This window comes from Berghia stephanieae, chromosome 5 (genome assembly GCF_034508935.2).
Source record: "Berghia stephanieae isolate SIO BIC M18660-M18661 chromosome 5, UCSD_Bste_1.3, whole genome shotgun sequence".
In the NCBI taxonomy this organism is placed as follows: Eukaryota; Metazoa; Mollusca; class Gastropoda; order Nudibranchia; family Aeolidiidae; genus Berghia; species Berghia stephanieae.
In genome coordinates this window covers 72279492-72299952 of record NC_088364.1, presented here as the reverse complement: position 1 = coordinate 72299952, position 20461 = coordinate 72279492, and the positions used below count along the sequence as shown (strand labels likewise).

The window sequence follows — 20461 nt, the reverse complement described above, 5'->3', positions numbered from 1 at the left end:
TGACAAATTCGATGACTTGTCTCAACTAAAAGAGCCAAATAAGACATCTGGCTTGTTTCGTTTATCCCAACACCATAAATTATACAAATATAAATAAATCTTATCTTTTTAACGAGTTCAGTTAAATTTTTTAGAACACTATCTACAACAGTTAGATATCCTTTCTGTTCAGTTCCTTTATTTCTTTATCCCCTCCTTCTCCTCCTCCACCCACTCCTGCCAATAAAAAAGTTAAAGCCATTTATAACGTTTTAGCTTCCATGTGAAAGCTCACCTTTCCGATCCATAACGTGTTGAAAATAGATACAGCCACGTCATCAGCCAAAAAACATTCACAGTGGCTTGGGTGATCATGGGAACATTTTCAGATTTGTCTCACATCCAGCTCCAACTTAGTCCTGTCTACTTTTCTAGTAGGTGCATTAAGGTCTATCGCTACAAAATGGTTAGAATTGTGAGGTGAACAAAAACGTTATACCATATGCGATGTACGCCATTTTCATTGGGAAAGTCAGTGTTTATCAGTGAAAATCATCCCAAATATCAGAAAAAAAAAAAGAAGTGAGAATTGTAGAGCCTAGAAAAAGAAAAAGAAAAAAAAATCATATCACCTCTCTCTGAACGATTCTTTTTCTTTCTTTCAACATTAAATTATTATTTCATTATTGATATATAACTTATCCAATGCGTGCTCCTCCCTTCATTGTTTACTCAATTTCAGACAAGCATTCAAAAAAACCTTTCAAAAGTTAACTTTATGAGGAATTATCAGTTCAAAGCTTCTGTCAAACTGTCCAAAACTGTTATCAAGAATGTTTGCATATGTATAAGTATAACCAGAAGCTGGAATTGAAAATACCAATTTCAGAGCAAAACTGTAATGAATTTGGTAACAGGGTTTAAACTTCATACTACAAAATAATACACACTGGCCTAATTTGACCTCTCTTGGAATAAACATTTTTCTCTTCATCTGAAAAAAATTCAGTTAAAAAAAAAAAAAAGTTTTGGAGATCCCTTCGTTTTGTGGCAATCATTGAAAATGGCTTGAAATTTCATCTACATCAACAAAGGTTCACTGGGAGAGAGGGTTTGCCCGTAGCCATCGTTATATTAAAGCCTGATACTGAAATCCAAAAGGACTGGCAGTTTGACGTCATTATTTGTTTTTTTTTTCACCGCCTAGTGAGTTGTCGTTAGTAGAGCTCATGGAAACAAGTTATTTCATTGGTTGTACTATTGAATACAACTCACGATTTGTTTTCTTTTGTGGCAAAAGACTGGCATTTTGACGTCATTTTTTGGTCAGTGTCAGGCCATAACTTTACGAAGGCCACGGTTTGCCTCACAAGCAAAGGGACCGAGAATCAATCCGGTACGCAGCAAAGACATTTTCCTTCACCCGATCCCTCTGTCCACAAAACTTTTATGAGGGTAGCTGGGTCAACAAGATATGACAGAAATTACTTTGCGACTGACTAGCATCCTATCCCCCAAACAATACGACCAGCAACCTTATTGCAGTATTATTTATTTCTAGGTGACCCAAACGGTGGAAATTGATTTTACTGTCAAAATGATCGGAATTGAGAAATTTGAATCGTGTGCAGTTCAAGAAACAACATTTTGGCCATCTCTCTCTCCTCAAATTGAATTTCAATGAAATGTCACAATGTAGACTTTCCAAAATCCATTTCCATAAGTCACAGTGTTCCAAATTGCTTCTCAGTGATCTTTTAGTCTGAGTCACTGAACCGTGAAGTCAGTGATTTCACAGCAGGTAATCTTTATCCTAGGTGCATTCCATACTGATCCCTATCTTCCGTTTTTTTGTGTTAATTCAAACATTTTTTCACCCTGATAATTGAATATAACAATATATTTTTTAGTTGAATATCATTTACCCTCCTTTGCTGCACATCATTGTGAAATTTTCATGAAAATAAGTTTATTGGTTATGTTGTAACTTGCGTTATAAAAGTATGTACATAATAGAATTTTGAAAAGTGATTTCTTAAATATAATTAGTGATATCTCATTAACCAAACGATAGATTTCCTTTGTTGATAATTTATAAGTTTTTAAATTTTATTGTCTTTTTGGTGTGAAAGTTCGGTTAGTGCGCGAAGCGTAGTTTATTTTTTATGATTTTTTTGGTTTCACCTATCAGGTAAAAAGGGAACATACACTTGAGATACACTTAAAGATCTCAATTCACTATGTTGTTTATGTGCTAAAGGTGCACTAACAGTTAAAGAAAAGGCTAAAAACAGGAAAAACATTTTTTGTAAAGACTTCAAAAATGAAATCAAACTGTTCTTTGACATTGATATTGGAACGGACCTTAAAAATAAACATTCAGAAGTTATATGCTATAAATGTGAAAAGAAAATGGGAGACATGAAAACATATAAGAGTACTAGCAGTTGTAGAATCTTACAAGACCTGTGAATTGCTCACTGATGTGCCTCAAGAGAAAAAAAGAATGGGAAACTAAGATCCCAATCACAGAAGAAAAAATAGCCTTAGTTCATAAAGAGAAACTGTCAGAACGATGTGGGCCAGTCTGTAGTTCTCTTGATGATATATTAAAAACAAACACAATCATATCTCAAGTATGTCATAGTCGTAGCTTCATAGGAAATCATTGCCATAGATATTACACACAAGACGTTTACAAAAAAAACTCACTGAAAATGTCGTTTCTAAAACATACATGTATACAAACAAAATTAATCAGAGATAAAGCTGAAACTATAAAAAAATGTTTTGATGAAATAAATGGAGCTTATTCTGAAATACATTCACTAATTTCTCACACAAAACCAGTCACAGAGACAGTAATAGAAAGTGTTAATAGCAAGATAGAGAAATATATGACAATATACCGTAATTACTTTCCCAAAACACCACATATTGGAAACCCATTGTATACCTTTTATGAAGAAATATACTTTTGGTCTAGGTCTTTTAGGAGAACAAGGAGGTGAATTGTTACATTCAACAATTTCAAAAATTGAAAAGAGAACACAATCAATGAGAACATAATAATCTCAATTACAAACAATAATAAAAAGTAACCTCCTGTAGGTTTCTCCTGATATCATGTCGTATGTGCCCCCCAAAAAAAGAAAGGTCGAGAGAAATGGAAATTTGATGAATCAAACAAAATAATACTTAAACATCTTAAAATATTTGACATATTACGTGGTTAAACTTCCTCTAAAAATAGAGCTGTTATTTGTATATTTTGAGTTATATGTTGCTTTCTCAATCCCCTCCCCCTTTTTTCTTCTATCCCTTTCTCCCTCCAACTATCCTCCGTTCAATAGCTACATTCTCCACCACAAATCTTTTTGTTCTTTCTCATACCTAAACAGATCCATACACATACCAACACACACTAGCAACTCCCTATCTCTAACACAAACACACACACACATACACATACACAAGTATAAACACACACATGCATTGACACGCAAATTACTCAATACCCATTTTACTTAATATCAAATTTATAAATGGGTGTGGACGTATTAATAGACTCTACTAGTTTTCACAATGACTTTTAAAATAAACTGAATTCAATTTTTGTAAACACAGTTAAAGTGCTGGGTATCTGCTTTTTAAAGAAAGTGAATATATAATATTAAAGTATGTTTGATGGCATTCTAACTCTATTCTGTAATCTGGAGTTGTAATACAAGAGAGATTGCATATTGAATCCTCAAGGATGTCGAATGTTGAATGGGACGGTTCAAATATCAGACGGAATAGTAAAATAACCAAATTTCCGGCACATGTGAAATTTTGTGAGTAATTAGAAATAGTCTTTGACTTTTAATTAGTGAATTTTTTTTTCACTTTGGTCGTTTAAATTTTTAGATAATTAAGAGTTTATTATGCATGTGTGAGTGAATTTTTTTTCAAAAATACTCTGAAAGTTAATGCTTAGTGTGAAAATTATATACATCTTATTATTAATAAAATTATATCAGAATAAAAATCATCTTCTCCTTTTTCTAAGTAATCACTTTGTATTTATAAATAACATTTTTAAAATAGTTAAAAACAGTTTTAAAAACCATAACAAAGGTTGATAATTTCAATAGCCACAAAGGGCTCTGACTGAATACCAGAAATCGGTGAAGCGTGACAGTATGCATTGTGAGAGCAGGGGTAAAGCGGGCTGAACTAAAAGGGCTGAACTAAAAGATCGCTTTTGGAACACTGTGAAGTCTTGTTGACTACAAAATAAATAATAGACAGGAAGTGTCTGTCACAAATATCTATTGCTATCAACAAGTATATTTTGAGCTCCTTTTTGCGACAATCCTCTGAGTAATGCTAACCCTTCAACTGCAGGTTTCTTTTACTTCCATGACTATAAGTGAATACTTGCCCATTTTCATCATGAGAGCCATGACACCCTTTGAAGATATATATATATATGTATATATATATATATATATATATATATATATATATATATATATATATATATATATATATATATATATATATATATATATATATATATATAATTTGCATTGCTGTTACTGCTCCCTTGCTGACAACAGCAAGTTCTGACACTGACGGCGGGTTAGTGTAAAATCAAACCTCCCATCCTCGAAAGGGACAACAAATGTCATACGGTATTGAGAACGGATTATAATCTGCGAAATGTTGTGATTGTGTTGGAGGAAGATGAAGGAGTGACAAACTTGTAGACGGCCAGTCCCAGCAAGGCTGCCACGGCCGCCCCGACTCCCAGGTGGATGTAAGCATTTGGATTGTTCTGGAACAGGTTGGTGATGTGCCTGGAAAATTGAGATGACATTGGAACAATGATTTCATATTTTCACCGTATCGTTTAATGTTAAACAAGGACTAGTAGTAGGCAAGAGTGCAGACTTGCCAAATTGAAAACTTCAAATTTAGTAATGTTCATGTCAATTTTTAGTAATTTGACAAGGAAATTCGTAATTTCTGAAATTGTGTATGAACAACCACAATATTATTATTATTATTATTATTATAATTATTATTATCATCATTATTATAGTAGTAGTAATAGTAGTAGTAGTTTGTTTTGTTTTTAAGGGTTTTACGGCGCTTGCAACACATTAAGGTCATATCAGCGCCAGTAAAAAGGAAGAAAATGGGATAGTAAAAAGTTCTAGAATTACAATAAAGCATCCAAGAAAAGGGAAGACAAAGGGGAATTGGTTCAAATAAGAAACAGGTGTAGATTCCAAAAGCACTCTATCAAAGTACTTCGTTTGAGGTCACTAAAAGTCTCATCCAGACACAAGCACAGGTCCCCGCTAAGAGGAACACCCTCAAATGTTTTACAAATCATATATAATATAAAGAAAGCATAATACAGTGCATAACAGAGAGATGATTTATAATGAAAAAAATATCATCTCCAAAAACTAACTATACATTCGACTGTTTCCCTCTTAGCCAGGGGATCTGGCCAGGACCAGGACAAAACCAAGTAATCTCATTCCAAGACAAAGACGGAAAGCATGTTGGTGTTGGAAAACAGATATAAGGGGATAGAAGACACAGTATGTACCTCCCCCCCCCCTGCTCACTATGGGAGGTCAGGAACCCCGCCCAGTAGTAGTAGTAGTAGTAGTAGTAGTAGTAGTAGTAGTAGTAGTAGTAGTAGTAGTAGTAGTAGTAGTAGTAGTAGTAGTAGTAGTAGTAGTAGTTGTTTGTTGTTTTGTTGTTGTTGTTGTTGTGTTGTTTTGTTCTTTCTTCTTCTTCTTTTTTATTATTATTATTATTATTATTATTATTATTATTATTATTATTTTTATTATCATTTAAGTATTACTAAGAATTTAAAATTCGTAATTTTCCATAAAATTTCGTATTTGGCCATGAAATTTGTCTAAAATTCGTAAAATTACGAAAAATTCTTAAGATTCGGCAAGTATGAGAGTGTGAGAAGGAAAGACATAGGAAGAGTACCATAGTAATTATATACAGCTAGCTTAAAATCATCAATATTATTATGCCTGGGGAAAAAATAATGAAAACATCCACTAAACGTCTAGTGGTATGATACTCATCTCCATATCGGAAGGTCCTGGGTTCGAGTCCCATTTTGAGAGGTGCATAGTTAAGTCCTTGGCCCTCAACAGCTTTGTCTCTGTCCGAAAAGAATTGCAATGTTGCCTAACAATGGCGCTATATCAAAGCTCGAGTAAATAATGCTCGCTAAAAAAAAAAAAAAAGCAATTCATATCCATACCTTATTCTGTCCTCCAGCCACAAGGGTCGTTGATGCACCAGAAGCATGTGGACAAGTCGTTTCAAGTTTCTGAAATGTACAAATGACAATTTCATCAAAAGTTTCTCTAAGTACAACAAGAGATTGATTCTATTTATAATTTTAACTCTTATCATGACCCATGCGTTAAAAATCCCAAATTTAGCCCAAAAAAAAATTTTTTTAATTAAAAAATAAAAATAAAGAGATAGAAAAAAACAATTGATGTTCCTTTTTTTCTTCGTAAACCACTCGACACATGACATTGGGGCATGATTCTAATTCAGAATTTAGACGATAAAAATCAGCTATTAAAAAAACACAAAAACCACAGATTCCTATCTTTTTTAAAAATGGGTACGCTCATTTACCTGATAAAGAAGTCTAATATTTTTTAAAAACTTGGGATTAACATTGATGGTTCTGACAAACGTTTAAGTAAGTTGATTTCTTGAAATACATGAAAAGCACTGTAATAGTTTGGCACGACTGTAGATAATAGATTAAAAATCTATTTATTAAATTAGTGCTGATGGTGAAAAACTGAAAAGGGAGGAAAATTTCGAATGATTGCCTTTAAACCCCATTATTTTTACAGCATTCACCCCCCCCCCCCTCCCCACACACACATAACACTCATTTTTAGAGCTATTGAGATGATAGACTATCATCAATACTCTAGCTAACTTCTAGAGAGTGGGAAACTGTCACCTATTTGTTCCACCACACATCAAATCTCTCACTGCCAGTACATTTGATCGAGGGAAATATAACTTTAAAAAAAAAAAGAGGAAATTCCTCCTCTGACTCAAAAATCGCGGATTTACGCGGATCTGAGGAAAACCATCAGCAATGATTCATATTCTATGACAACAGTGCATTGAAATCTAAATAAGTTAGAAAATTGAAAAAAAAAAAGAGGTCTTTATATTAAAACAAATATCAAGGGGGGGGAGAAGAAGCGGATGGAACTTTTGTTTGTTTGTTTGTTGCTTTAGGTCTCTTCCAACACAATTGAGGTTATATGAGAGACGCTGAACAAAAACAAGCAATCTAACAAAATAGTACAATGTAAATCAATCATAACCTAAAGATATCATAAGCAATTATAAATAACCAAGAACAAACAGGCAGAATTACAGAAAAAAATATCCCTTCAAAATACAATCACAAACCAAGAAGCAGGATAGGCTATAAGAGAAGAAGAACGACATCACTATCGATCGACACCCTCGAACATCATAGGTATAGATCAAGGGAGCTCCCATCCAACCACCCGACGGATGGAACTTACGGATATGCAGCCATTGTTGCCAGCTTGACGTAGACATCATGGTTGATTTTGTCGATGCAGGTAAATCGCTGAGGGGGAGGTAATTTAAACCGACTACAGAATTGAGCGGGCGTGAGTTCATAGTCTTGCCTGACTTCGGGGTATTCTGCCTTGGAGGCAACGATTAGTGTGGGGATTTTCAAGTCTATAAAATGTTTCTGGAGAGCGAAAAAAACGAATGAAATGTTTTAATCTCAACCTGATATCAATGATAAAGATACAGATGAAAATAAAAAAAGGGGGAGAGAGAGAAGGAGGGGGGGGGGGAAGAGAAAGAGAGAAAGGGGGGGGGGGAAGAGAGAGAGAGATAGAGACGAGGAAAGAAAAGAGAGAGAGATAGAGAAAGAAAAGAGAGAGAGATAGAGAAAGAAGAGAGAGAGAGAGAGAGAGAGAGAGAGAGAGAGAGAGAGAGAGAGAGAGAGAGAGAGAGAGAGAGAGGGAGAGAGAGAGAGATAGATAGACAAAATTAGCAAACTTTAGGTTGCTCAAAATAACGCAGCCAGGCTCATTGTACGCAATAACAAAAAATAACCGTCAGCAACTCTTCTTCTCCGTGAGTTACATTGGCTTCCTGTGGAAAAAAGAGTTGCCTATAAGATTTGTACTGTTGTCTACAAATCCCTGAGCACGAACAGTCCCTCCTATATCAAAGACCTTCTAAACATATATGTCCCCAATAGAAACTTGAGGTCAAGCAATGACCAATCAATCCTTGTCAAACCTAAGCCATTGCGTAAAATAGGTGAACAGTCTTTTCAATTTTCGGCCCCCCATTTTTGGAACTCTCTCCCATCACACGTGAGATGCTCGGATTCGCTTAAAGTTTTATCTTTTTACGTCATAATGTTGCAATATTATTTTCATATTTTGTTGTTGTTAAATTGAATTCGTATCACGTTTCCTTTACACTTGTCTCACTGTAATATGTTTTGTTTTATATCACTGTACAAGCGCTTAGAGCCTCAGACAACGGGGTAAAGCGCTATATAAATGCCATTTATTATTATTATTAGAGAGAGAGAGAGAGAGAGAGAGAGAGAGAGAGAAAGAGAGAGATAGAGATAGAGAGAGAGAGAGAGAGAGAGAAGAGAGAGAGAGAAAGAGAAAGAGAGAGAGAGAGAGAGAGAGAGAGAGAGAGAGAGAGAGAGAGAGAGAGAGAGATAGAGAGAGAGATAGAGGCAGGCTTGTGTCTTTGAATTTGCAATCTCACCAAATACATCCTGGCACAAAACTCAAAACTTCTAGGATTGGTGACGTCATAAAGCAGACAGGCCACGTCACATTCTAACTCTGAGGGCGTCAACATCTCACTCATCATCATGTGAACCTCGTGGAGCTGGGAGTAATAATAATAATAATAATAATAATAATAATAATAATAATAATAATAATAATAATAATAATAATAATAATAATAATAATAATAATAATAATAATAATAATAATAATAATAATAATAATAATAATAATAATAATAAATAATAATAATAGTAATAATAATAATAATAATCATAATAATAATAATAATAATAATAATAATAATAATAAATAATAATAATAATAATAATAATAATAATAATAATAATAATAATAATATGTCTTTATTGTCCTAAAAAAAGTGACAATTTGTCATTTGGTTACATATTTAATAAAATACAATATGTTGACATAGACACACTCACACTCATTATGCACACTAGTAACATCGTAGTCATCGTCACCATCATCGGCATCAACAACAATATCATCATCATCATAACAACAACCTTCCTAATATTTCTGTTACAGTCCTTCACTTTCATCATTCCCCTATAACACCATCACCATTCTCATCATACTTCATATTATATTATTTTCCTGTAAAAAGCTACGAGAGGGAAGGCTTGTGGTATTCAATTTCTGGATCATTCGTGATATCCCAATCTAGAAAACCAATAAAAAATTTATTGTTTCCCTTGTCCTTAGCACTCGTATGCTGCGGATGATCTTCAACGTAAGCTGGAAAAAGCACATGTCAAATGAAGAACTTTACAGTGACCTCGAAGATACAAAAGAGAAGACTGAGACATGCGGGGCACTGCTGGAGACACAAGGAGGAGATTGCAAGCAGTCTTGTGCTATGGGAACCATCTGAGAGAACCAGAAGCAGGGCAGAATAAAACATACTTTGACTGTCTGCTAGATGACATAGGAATGGACAACACCCGCAGGGAGCTGCGTACGCTTATGGAGGACAGGATAGAATGGCGAAGACTTGTGGCTCATGTTGGGCGCCCCAAGGGGCGGCCTAAGTAGTAGTAAGTAGTTAACAATGATACAATCATCTTAAAGAATTTTTGAGTCAAACATAAAGAAATTACCCTCTAGTAACATTGATGGTTCTGACTCCTGGAAGTTCCATTGCCCTTAAAAATAGTATAAGCATCTCTTGTCTTTTCAGCCAAACATAAATATATATTTCTTCGAGCGTCGAGCAGCAACATTTACATCAGCCAAACATAACAAACTTACCCGTTTGTGACAAAGACTCATAAATCCATCTTAAGTGGTAATCCTAATCACACCACAGATGTCCGAATTATCACCTACCATTTACTTACTTACTTACTTATCCGAACCAACGACCACCTGAGCTCTAGCCCTTCAGTCTTGTACCATGACATTGAAGTTAGACGTCTTTTGTAGTTGTTCCAGGTGACTATAAAGTGTGTTACTGATGCTTGGATTTGGTGGGAGGAATGTGCATCTCAGGTCTTCAAGAGGTTGACATTCAAACAAGTGGTGTGTTACTAGTGTTTCATTGGGGTGTTGACATAGGGGCAGGAAGGGGATGTGTCTTTTGTAATTTTGCTATCACCTACCATTAAATACTTGTCTTGTCCATAGACTTGAACCGTGTTGATGGTAAAGTTTGACAGGTGTTGGTGGTTAAGGGTGGCCACATACCGAAGGTTCCGATGCAGCAACCCTTGAAGGAAGGCAGTCTGAGGAAAGAATTAGTCAGAGATTTGTCACTAGAGCATTTATATAGCGCAATATCCACTAAACATGCTCAAAGCGCTTTACACATTAATTACCAACAGAGACAATGCTGTTAATGACCAGGTACTCATTTTACACCAAGTACAGTGAGAACATGTGAGTAAAGAGCCTTTTCCAAAGACTCAACTATTTATCTACCTATCAGAGCAGGAATCGACCTTGGAACTTCCTGTCTGAAGGCAAGTGTCATACCATGAGACCACATCATCATCTATCGTGGCTTGTGCTCTTGAGCACGTTGCCGGTCAGCTGTCTCCATGAATCACGATCCTCTGCAGTGCGCATGAAAACTGTGTTGCTTTTAAAGTCACATTTGGCCACATAGCCATTATTATGTCTATTATTATGGTGGAGGTCATCCACTTCAAGTTAGATGTGATTTTACTCTCACTTTACATCATACCTGACCCTTTTCACGGAGAGTGAGAGAGCAATAACTGGATTTGTAATCCCAAGTCACATGACTGACCTCTACTATTAGCTTATTGAAAACTGGGTCAATTATAATTTGGAAGAAACTCCCATCTCCCGTTTTAAAAAAGGTGATCCAGAAATAACAACTTTGAATAGTGACCACTTAAAAAGGGTTTCGAAACATATCTCACTTAAAAGAAATAAAAACAAACAAAAGCCAGCAAAAATGTAGAATTGTGTAAATATCAAAAATATGAGTGGGCCACAAAAATATTGATATATAAAATAAAATGAACACCATAAATAGAGGAAAACATTTAATGAAAAAACATTTTAAGCTAACATCTAGACCATTATTGATAGTAAAAGAATACATAAAATCTAGAAAAATTGGAGTATGGGTCAAATATTGTTTAGTCCGGAAGAAAGTTTTGTTTTTGTTTTTAATGGTTTTACGGCGCTTGCAACACATTAAGGTCATATCAGCGCCAGTAAAAAGGAAGAAAATGGGATAGTGAAAAGTTCTAGAATTACAATTAAAGCACAAAGAAAAGGTGAGGCAAAGGGGAATTGGTTCAAATAGGGAACAGATGTAGATTCCAAGAGCACACCGTCAAAGTACTTAGTTTGAGATCACCTAAAAGTCTCATCCACACACAAACACAGGTCTCAACTAAGAGGAATACACTCAAATGTTTACAAATCATATAATATAATATGCAAACTAAACATAATACAATGCATAACAGAGAGATGATTTACGAGGAAAAAAATATCATCTCCCAACACAATAATTATGCATTTGACTATTTCCATCCCAGACAGGACTCCGGCCAGGGCCAGGACAAAACCAAGTAATCTCATTCCAAGGCAAAGACAGATAGCAAGTTGGAAAACAGATATAAGGGGATAGAAGACACATATGCACCTCCCTGCCCACTATGGGAGGTTAGGAACCCCACCCAGAGTCCGGAAGAAAAGTGTGGAATATTGGAGCTATACGATCAATACATTTGATGTTAGTTCAAGGACAAGGCAGATAGAAGAATTGCAACATGTCAAATTCAAGGACAAGGCAGATAGAAGAATAGCAACATGTCAACTTCAAGGACAAGGCAGATAGAAGAATAGCAACATGTCAAATTCAAGGACAAGGCAGATAGAAGAATAGCAACATGTCAAATTCAAGGACAAGGCAGATAGAAGAATAGCAACATGTCAACTTCAAGGACAAGGCAGATAGAAGAATAGCAACATGTCAAATTCAAGGACAAGGCAGATAGAAGAATAGCAACATGTCAAATTCAAGGACAAGGCAGATAGAAGAATAGCAACATGTCAAATTCAAGGACAAGGCAGATAGAAGAATAGCAACATGTGAAATAAAAACTAGCATATCTATATAAAAATTTTTTTAATGTTTTAGTTAATTAAAATGCCCAATTCAACACTATTAAAGTTACTAGAAAGCAAGCAACTGAGTTTTAATTTCAGTTTTATTTTAAAAACAAATTTTAAAAATTGAGCTCTTATCCACTAAATGTGCTCAAAGCGCTTTACAAGGGGTCCATGGTCAACAGCAACATTTAACATGTAGGACGAGACATGACGCCTGTTAGGTGATATTACAATTTGTCAGACAAAGACAACGCTGTTAACGGCCACGTACTCATTTTACCACCTGAGTGTGGTGAGAGAATGTGAGTAAAGAGCCTTTTCCAAGGACTCAACTATGCACTGAGTGAGGCTTGAACCCAGGACCTTCGGATCGGAAAGCGAGTGTCATATCACTAGCCCACATAGCCGCACAAGTTTTACTATCAGGATGTGCCTCCAACTTTCACCTAAATCCATTCTTCAGAAGAAAATGATGCAAATAAAGAGTAAATAATGAGTCATTCATCCTGTATCCTGTTCATCTGTTGTGCTTTCTAAGAATTCTAAAATCAATGAATACTTTTAGAAATTTCTCACCTTTCCTACAGATTTGGCTCCTAAAACATGACACCGAAAGACATTACGAGCAGTTTGCCGTTTTTCAAGATCAACTTTCTTCTCCCTTGTTACTGTCAAATAAAATTGGGGGGAAAAAAAAAGAATTAGATTTTGTAATGAATGCCATTAATTGTGATAGCACTAAGAAAAAGGATGCATAAAACATAAAAGGTAAGGACAAATTGAATGAAGGACGGAGTAGATAATTTAAATTGTGTTTTCAAACATGAAATCATTCCTATGTTTTTTGTTTTTGTTTTAAGGGTTTTACGGCGCTTGCAACACATTAAGGTCATATCACCGCCAGTAAAAAAGAAGAATATGGGTTAGTAAAAAGTTCTAGAATTATAATTAAAGCACCCAAGAAAAGGTAAGACAAAGGGAATTGGTTCAAATAAGAAACAGATGTAGATTCCAAGAGCACTATCAAAGTACTTAGTTTGAGGCCACCTAAAAGTCTCACCCAGACATAAGCACAGGTCCCCACTGAAAGGAATGCACTCAAATGTTTTACAAATCATATATAATATAAAGAAAACATAATACAATGCATAACAGAGAGATGATTTACAAGGAAAAAAATATCATCTCCCAAAACTTAACTATACATTTGACTGTTTCCCTCTCAGCAAGGGCATCTGGCCAGGACCAGGACAAAACCAAGTAATCTCATTCCAAGACAAAGACAGAAAGCAAGTTGGAAAATAGAAATAAGGGGATAGAAGACACAGTAAGTAACTCCCTGCCCACTATGGGAGGTCAGGAACCCCACCCAGAAATCATTCCTAAAACAAGGATCACTGCACTCTGGACTACGAGATTCTTGGTGGGCTTTTCAGAAATCGTGAAAACCAAGCACTTGACAAAATAATTGCTGTTTGTATTTCTAATGGACTTATATTAACCTCATAATTCAGAGGCATACACATGCTAATATGGAATTTCCCATAGAGACACACCCAACAAACAAAAAAATAAATCAATAAAAGAAAATATATAAACATTAACAATCATATCTGGCTGCCCTCCCTAAAAGAAGAGGATACAAGCATTGCTAAAACAAATTTGATTTACTTTTGTTTGTTTTTAAGGGTTTTACAGCGCTTGCAACACCTTAAGGTCATATCAGCGCCAGTAAAAAGAAAGAAAATGGGCTAGTAAAAAGTTCGAGAATTACAATTAAAGCACCCAAGAAAATGTAAGACAAAGGGGAATTGGTTCAAATAGGAAACAGATGTAGATTCCAAGAGCACATGATGAAAGTACTTAAAAAGTCTCATCCAGACACAAGCACAGGTACCTAAGAAAAATACACTCAAATGTTTAAAAATCATATATAATATGTAAACAAAATAATACAATGCATTACAGAGAGATGAATAACAAGAAAAAAAAATCATCTCCCAAAACTATATATTTGACTGTTTCCCTCTCAGCAAGGGCCAGGACAAAACCAAGTAATCTCATTCCAAGACAAAGACAGAAAGCAAGTTGGAAAACATATATTATAGGGGGATAGCAGACACAGTAAGTACCTCCCTGCCCATAATGGGAGGTCAGGAACCCCACTCATCACCCTGACAAATTTGATTCATTCCAAGAGAACTTTTGTTTTAATTTGAAGGACAGAAACCAGTGCTTCCTCCAAGAAAGTGTCACAAAGTAGGATTTTTTTAGAAGCCCACCTAGGGGGGTCCGGGGGCATGCCCCCCCCCCCCCCCCACCCCCGGAAAATTTTAAAAAATGATATGCAATTAGAGCCATTTGGAGCCACTTTGGCATCACAATTATGATTTTTGCAGCAAATTTTTTCTTGAAATTTTCCGCGGATATTTCTCTTGGTTTTTTACGAGTGCGGATTTTTCACGGATCATTAAAAATGCGGAAATCCGCATAAAAGCGGAAAAGAGGAAGCACTGAGAAACAACAGGGTATACAAGAGGACAGAAGAAACCCTTTTACAGCGGCTCCACCATAGCTCCTATTGAAAGACATCATGTATAAAAGAGGAAACAGACAAAAAAAATGGTTGGGAGGATAAAAAGCCGAATTTGAAATTGCAACTGTAACAATTCAATAAACAAAAACTCACCATGAATGGCTGACAGCTGTGTATCATTTTTATAGTTGTATCCTAAATAAGCTAAAAATTCTATTGCACGTTGAACATCTAGAAGTGTGGTGAGCCTGGAGATGAAAAACGGGAGAGAGGTTTTAATATTATTTTAAAAAGTCACTTCTATGAATCTATATCATCAAAAAAAGAACAAAAAAAACCCAAACCCAAAAAGAGAAAAACATACAAGACAAACCAATTTCCACATCAAACTCACTAAACCATACAAGAGGACACAGATGCATACAAATACATTATTTCTTCCTGCAGAGCTGCTAACTGGATTGATAATTTTTTTAATGAACTCCAACGGACATATTATTTATTATTAATAGCTAATGTGCTGCTCCCAAAGTATTTTGTTGCACAATTTTCTAACAGTCACTGAAAGATGATGAGGATTGAGGAGTAATCAGAAGATTAAACAGTGAGATCGAGAGTTTTTAATTTCACCTCGAGCAGGCCTGCATTTGCCCCCTGAAAACATTGCCTGAAACCCCACAAGACATTTGGGTCTGGATCCAGGACAGAGCCCTGTAGGGGTCCAGGGGGGACAACGTCCCCTGAAGCCAAAGCTTTTTCAATACAACATGAGCAAAGATCCCCATTTCCTGGAATATTTTCTTAGAATTTTACCAATTCAATAGGCTGTGAAACAAAATGAAATCTTTTTTTTTTTTTTAAGCGGAGCAAAATTGCCGACAAATTTTGAGGCCTGCTTGAGAAAAGTTCTGCAGTATTGCTTTAAGAAGGTTGTCAAAATCATATACGTAGGGATAAACGATAAATCCGTCCAACAGATTATTTGAGGGAAACAAAATATTAACTTGAATGTAATAAACGTGGTTTGTCTAAAGAATCCACACTTTGTTTATGAAATAGGCATGTATGCAGTATATAGAGCTGCCAACCCCATCTGCTGAGAATGTGGACAATGGGACCTCAAAATGGGGGAGATTTCATAAAAATGGGTACAATCCTGAAATCGACGGAAACTAACCATTGTGAAAGTAAGAGGAAAGTATAATTACATAAAGCGACACCGCACAAGCTCAATTGCAGCAACAATGTTCCCAAGACTATAATCCAATCCTTTCAGAATTCTACCTCCAAGCATGAAGATCATAATTGGACAAAAAATATATGAATATCCACTTGGTCACCAAGGTTTCTCAATAGGCTAGTTATAATATGAATAACAGCGCAACACAACATCCAACGAAGAGCTATATATATGCACACTGAAAATGGGTACAATCTTGGGGGAAATGCTTACAAGCGTACAATTGCTGAAAATGCGTACAATTCCGCATTTTTTGCGGTAAGTTGGCAGCTCTGAGTATGCATGGCAGTTCATTTCCTTGGATTGGATCGAATTAACTTCAACAAAAACAAAAAGATCTTCAAAAAAAAAATAATTTAAAAATTATAACTAAAATAAAATGTCTTCAATAAATATTGAGAGTCTATCTATCACTCACGTCCACTGGGCTAGATACCCCTCTATGGTGACCCATCCTTCCCCATTGGTACACACTGTGTTGTTGACGTCAGGTCCCCAGGGCATCAGGGGACATGTGTTGAACAAGTTCTGTAACTCTGTAGGGGATAGGCAGCCATCGTTGTCCTGGGAATTAGAAAGTATTCAATTCTTTATTTTTTTAAATACATTTTTCACATAAACACACATAATACAAAGATATTAGTAGTTCAAACAAAGCCTGAACATTTCCGCTAAGTGACTGTTTGTTCCCTGAAAAGACATCACCAAGTTAACTCACTCAATTCTAGACATGTTGCTACATTTCAAAATTGGAAAACAATGTGTATTAAAATGAGCATGTACATGTGTACATGGATAGTTTTATTCAACTATCATTAACTTGTAAACAATAAAAACAATAGCCCTGATATTTCGCCTATAATTTGTCTCAGTAAAAATGTAATAAATAGGCATGGGGTAAAAGGAACCCGGGTCAACTATGAATATAGTCGGTGTTAGGGTTGAGTGAGATAAAGACATGAGAATGAGGAGGGGAATGGGGAATGAGAAATGTCAGATGAAAACAGAGGCTAGTGCGTAAGCTCGCTGACCTCTCTCTCAGCAAAGTGGTAGGTGTCGTATGAATTGGATCCTGGGATTTGCTACCTGACACTGTGATATTTCTTTTCAATGATTTCATCGGGCAACCTTTCAATACTCTGTATTTCTCATCGTTATTGATATGAGTGCCTGGTCCACACTTTTTCAAGTTAAATACAGACTGTTTGTCAACAAAAAAAAAACAAAAAAAAAAACAAAACAAAAAAAATAATTGAAGACCTCAAGCATCTCTGATAATTGAAATTCTGTTTCAAAAGGAGGTTGGAGGAGGAGGAGGAGGAGGAGGAGGAGGAGGAGGAGTGGGAAGGTTCTTTAGGGGAGTCAAAGAGTCATGTTCAGTGTAAATTATACTGATGATATCAAAATAGAGCTGATAATTGTATTTTCATGATTAATTATATTTTCAAACCAATATAATTTGATTTAATTTTGATTAAGACCACCTTTGCACTTGAAAACATTTAGTGGTATTCATTGAATGTTTAAATAAATTTGATTGAACCCAAACAGTGCAAAAGTAGGCAAAGCTGAGGGACAATTTATTTTATTTTATTATTATCATCATTACTATCAGTATTATTATCATCATTATTACTACATTTTAATTACTCCCCCCCCCCCCTATTACAAGAGCTGTAACCTAACAATAATTGCCAATTTCGACAATAACGATTATTATTATTATTATTATCATCATTACTATCAGTATTATTATCATCATTATTACTACATTTTTAATTACTTTTCCCCCCCTATTACAAGAGCTGTAACCTAACAATAATTGCCAATTTCGACAATAACGATTATTATTATTATTATTATCATCATTACTATCAGTATTATTATAATCATTATTACTACTATTTTAATTACTTTTTTTCCCCCTATTACAAGAGCTGTAACCTAACAATAATTGCCTATTTCGACAATAAAGATTATTATTATTATTATTTTATTATTATCATCATTACTATCAGTATTATTACCATTATCATTACTACATTTTTAATTACTTTTTCCCCCCTATTACAAGAGCTGTAACCTAACAATAATTGCCTATTTCGACACTAAAGATTATTATTATTATTATTATTTTATTATTATCATCATTACTATCAGTATTATTACCATTATCATTACTACATTTTTAATTACTTTTCCCCCCCTATTACAAGAGCTGTAACCTAACAATAATTGCCTATTTCGACACTAAAGATTATTATTATTATTATTATTTTATTATTATCATCATTACTATCAGTATTATGACCATTATCATTACTACATTTTTAATTACTCCCCCCCCCCCTGTAACCTAACAATAATTGCCAATTTCGACGATAACGATTATTATTATTTTATTATTATCATCATTACTATCAGTATTATTATAATCATTATTACTACTATTTTAATTACTTTTTTTTTCCCCTATTACAAGAGCTGTAACCTAACAATAATTGCCTATTTGGACAATAAAGAAAGATTATTATTAATATTATTATTATTATTAAAATATCCAAACAACACTAGAAAACCCACCTCGTCATATTTGTCGAACAGCCTCGTTAAAAAGTCATAGCCCTGAACTGTCAACTCTGTTGTGCATTCTCTACCAACAGTCAGCCTGAAATTGACAATGAATCCATTATTATTTATGTATTATTACCATATAAAATCAGATAAATGAACCCATTATTATTTATGTATTATAAGCATATAAAATCAGATAAATGAATCCATTATTATTTATGTATTATAAGCATATAAAATCAGATAAATGAATCCATTATTATTTATGTATTATAAGCATATAAAATCAGATAAATGAATCCATTATTATTTATGTATTATAAGCATATAAAATCAGATAAATGAATCCATTATTATTTATGTATTATAAGCATATAAAATCAGATAAATGAATCCATTATTATTTATGTATTATAAGCATATAAAATCAGATAAATGAATCCATTATTATTTATGTATTATAAGCATATAAAATCAGATAAATGAATCCATTATTATTTATGTATTATAAGCATATAAAATCAGATAAATGAATCCATTATTATTTATGTATTATAAGCATATAAAATGAGATAACCATAGGAATAAAGCATTGCGAAAGGTATCGAGCATAGTGAGACTATTTAGATAGTACGAAGTTGACGTCAATCAGGTCATTGTTATTGCTTTTTGCCATCCCCGTTTATATAAGTAATTCTAACTAAACTGTATTAACCAGACTATAAACAGTCAAGATTACACTCACATAGTTCTATGTGTTGGTCAAATATACTTCAATGATGGCAATGTTGTGAGTTTCTTAGCCAAGCGCATACTATCTATAAACGGGCATATCAATTTAATTAAAATTAAAATTACCAAAGAAAGTATTTTTTAAAACTTTTATCTTGGTTGACGATTACTTCAATTCAATTAAAACCTTCAACTTTCAATCTCCATGAAAGAGACAGATTATATCAAATAAATATTAAATTAAATACATACATATAAATAAAATCAGCATTCAATTTTTTAAAATTTAAAACTTATAGGAAAAAAATCTGTTTTGCACTTTTCACACTCCTCTCCACCCCCCTCCCTTTTTTTTTTCTCCTTCTTTCAAAAATTAAAAAAATATTTTAGATTGATTGAAATCAACTTGGAAACAAATTTGCTGGAATGTAGACTTTAAAGTTCAGATTTGATTGACAGAAAGAGCCAAATCTGCTAAATAACATAAAGCAATCCTAAAGCTTACAACAGGATGAGTGAGGGCAAACATAAAGACAAAAGAAAAAAAAATACAAAACAAACCAAACAATAATAATAATTTAAAAAAAAATATATAAATAAAAGTGAACTCACGGAGGTGAGAGATAGTCATGAGTCAGTTGTAAATTGTCATCGTAGCCAAACTTTCGTAAAACGGTCCAAGTGGTCTCATGACGACCCTTCTGTATGAACAAGGTGTGGAGAAACAGGAAACCTGCACAAGATCAAATAAGAAAACAAATTAAAAAAAAAAAAAAAAAAAGATTAGACCAGACCTGCCATACACAGGCAATCTGTATAATATTTTAAGGAAATAAAATCTGAATTTAAAGAGAATATTTTTTTAAAATTCTGTGCAAACTAAAAACGTATAAATTCCGCCAT

At 34.2% G+C, this 20461-nt stretch overlaps 1 protein-coding gene across 2 annotated transcripts in view; it reads right to left on the bottom strand.

The window, feature by feature from the left end:
* Positions 1–1162: 1162 nt before the first annotated feature.
* The window catches only part of LOC144973553 (mitochondrial Rho GTPase 1-like), a 33888-nt gene continuing 14589 nt past the window's right edge, over positions 1163–20461 (bottom strand). The window contains exons 12-21 of one of the 2 annotated variants that reach the window (XM_078916118.1): positions 20171–20291; positions 18836–18920; positions 16671–16816; positions 15166–15260; positions 13053–13144; positions 10484–10606; positions 8833–8958; positions 7584–7780; positions 6272–6340; positions 1163–4823 (exon numbers count right to left, since the gene is read on the bottom strand). In XM_078916118.1, the coding sequence (XP_078772244.1) occupies positions 4673–4823; positions 6272–6340; positions 7584–7780; positions 8833–8958; positions 10484–10606; positions 13053–13144; positions 15166–15260; positions 16671–16816; positions 18836–18920; positions 20171–20291 (1205 nt within the window). In that variant the 3' untranslated portion in view covers positions 1163–4672. The remainder of the gene's footprint in view (positions 4824–6271; positions 6341–7583; positions 7781–8832; positions 8959–10483; positions 10607–13052; positions 13145–15165; positions 15261–16670; positions 16817–18835; positions 18921–20170; positions 20292–20461) is intronic. The other variant, XM_078916117.1, reaches the window with a different exon arrangement.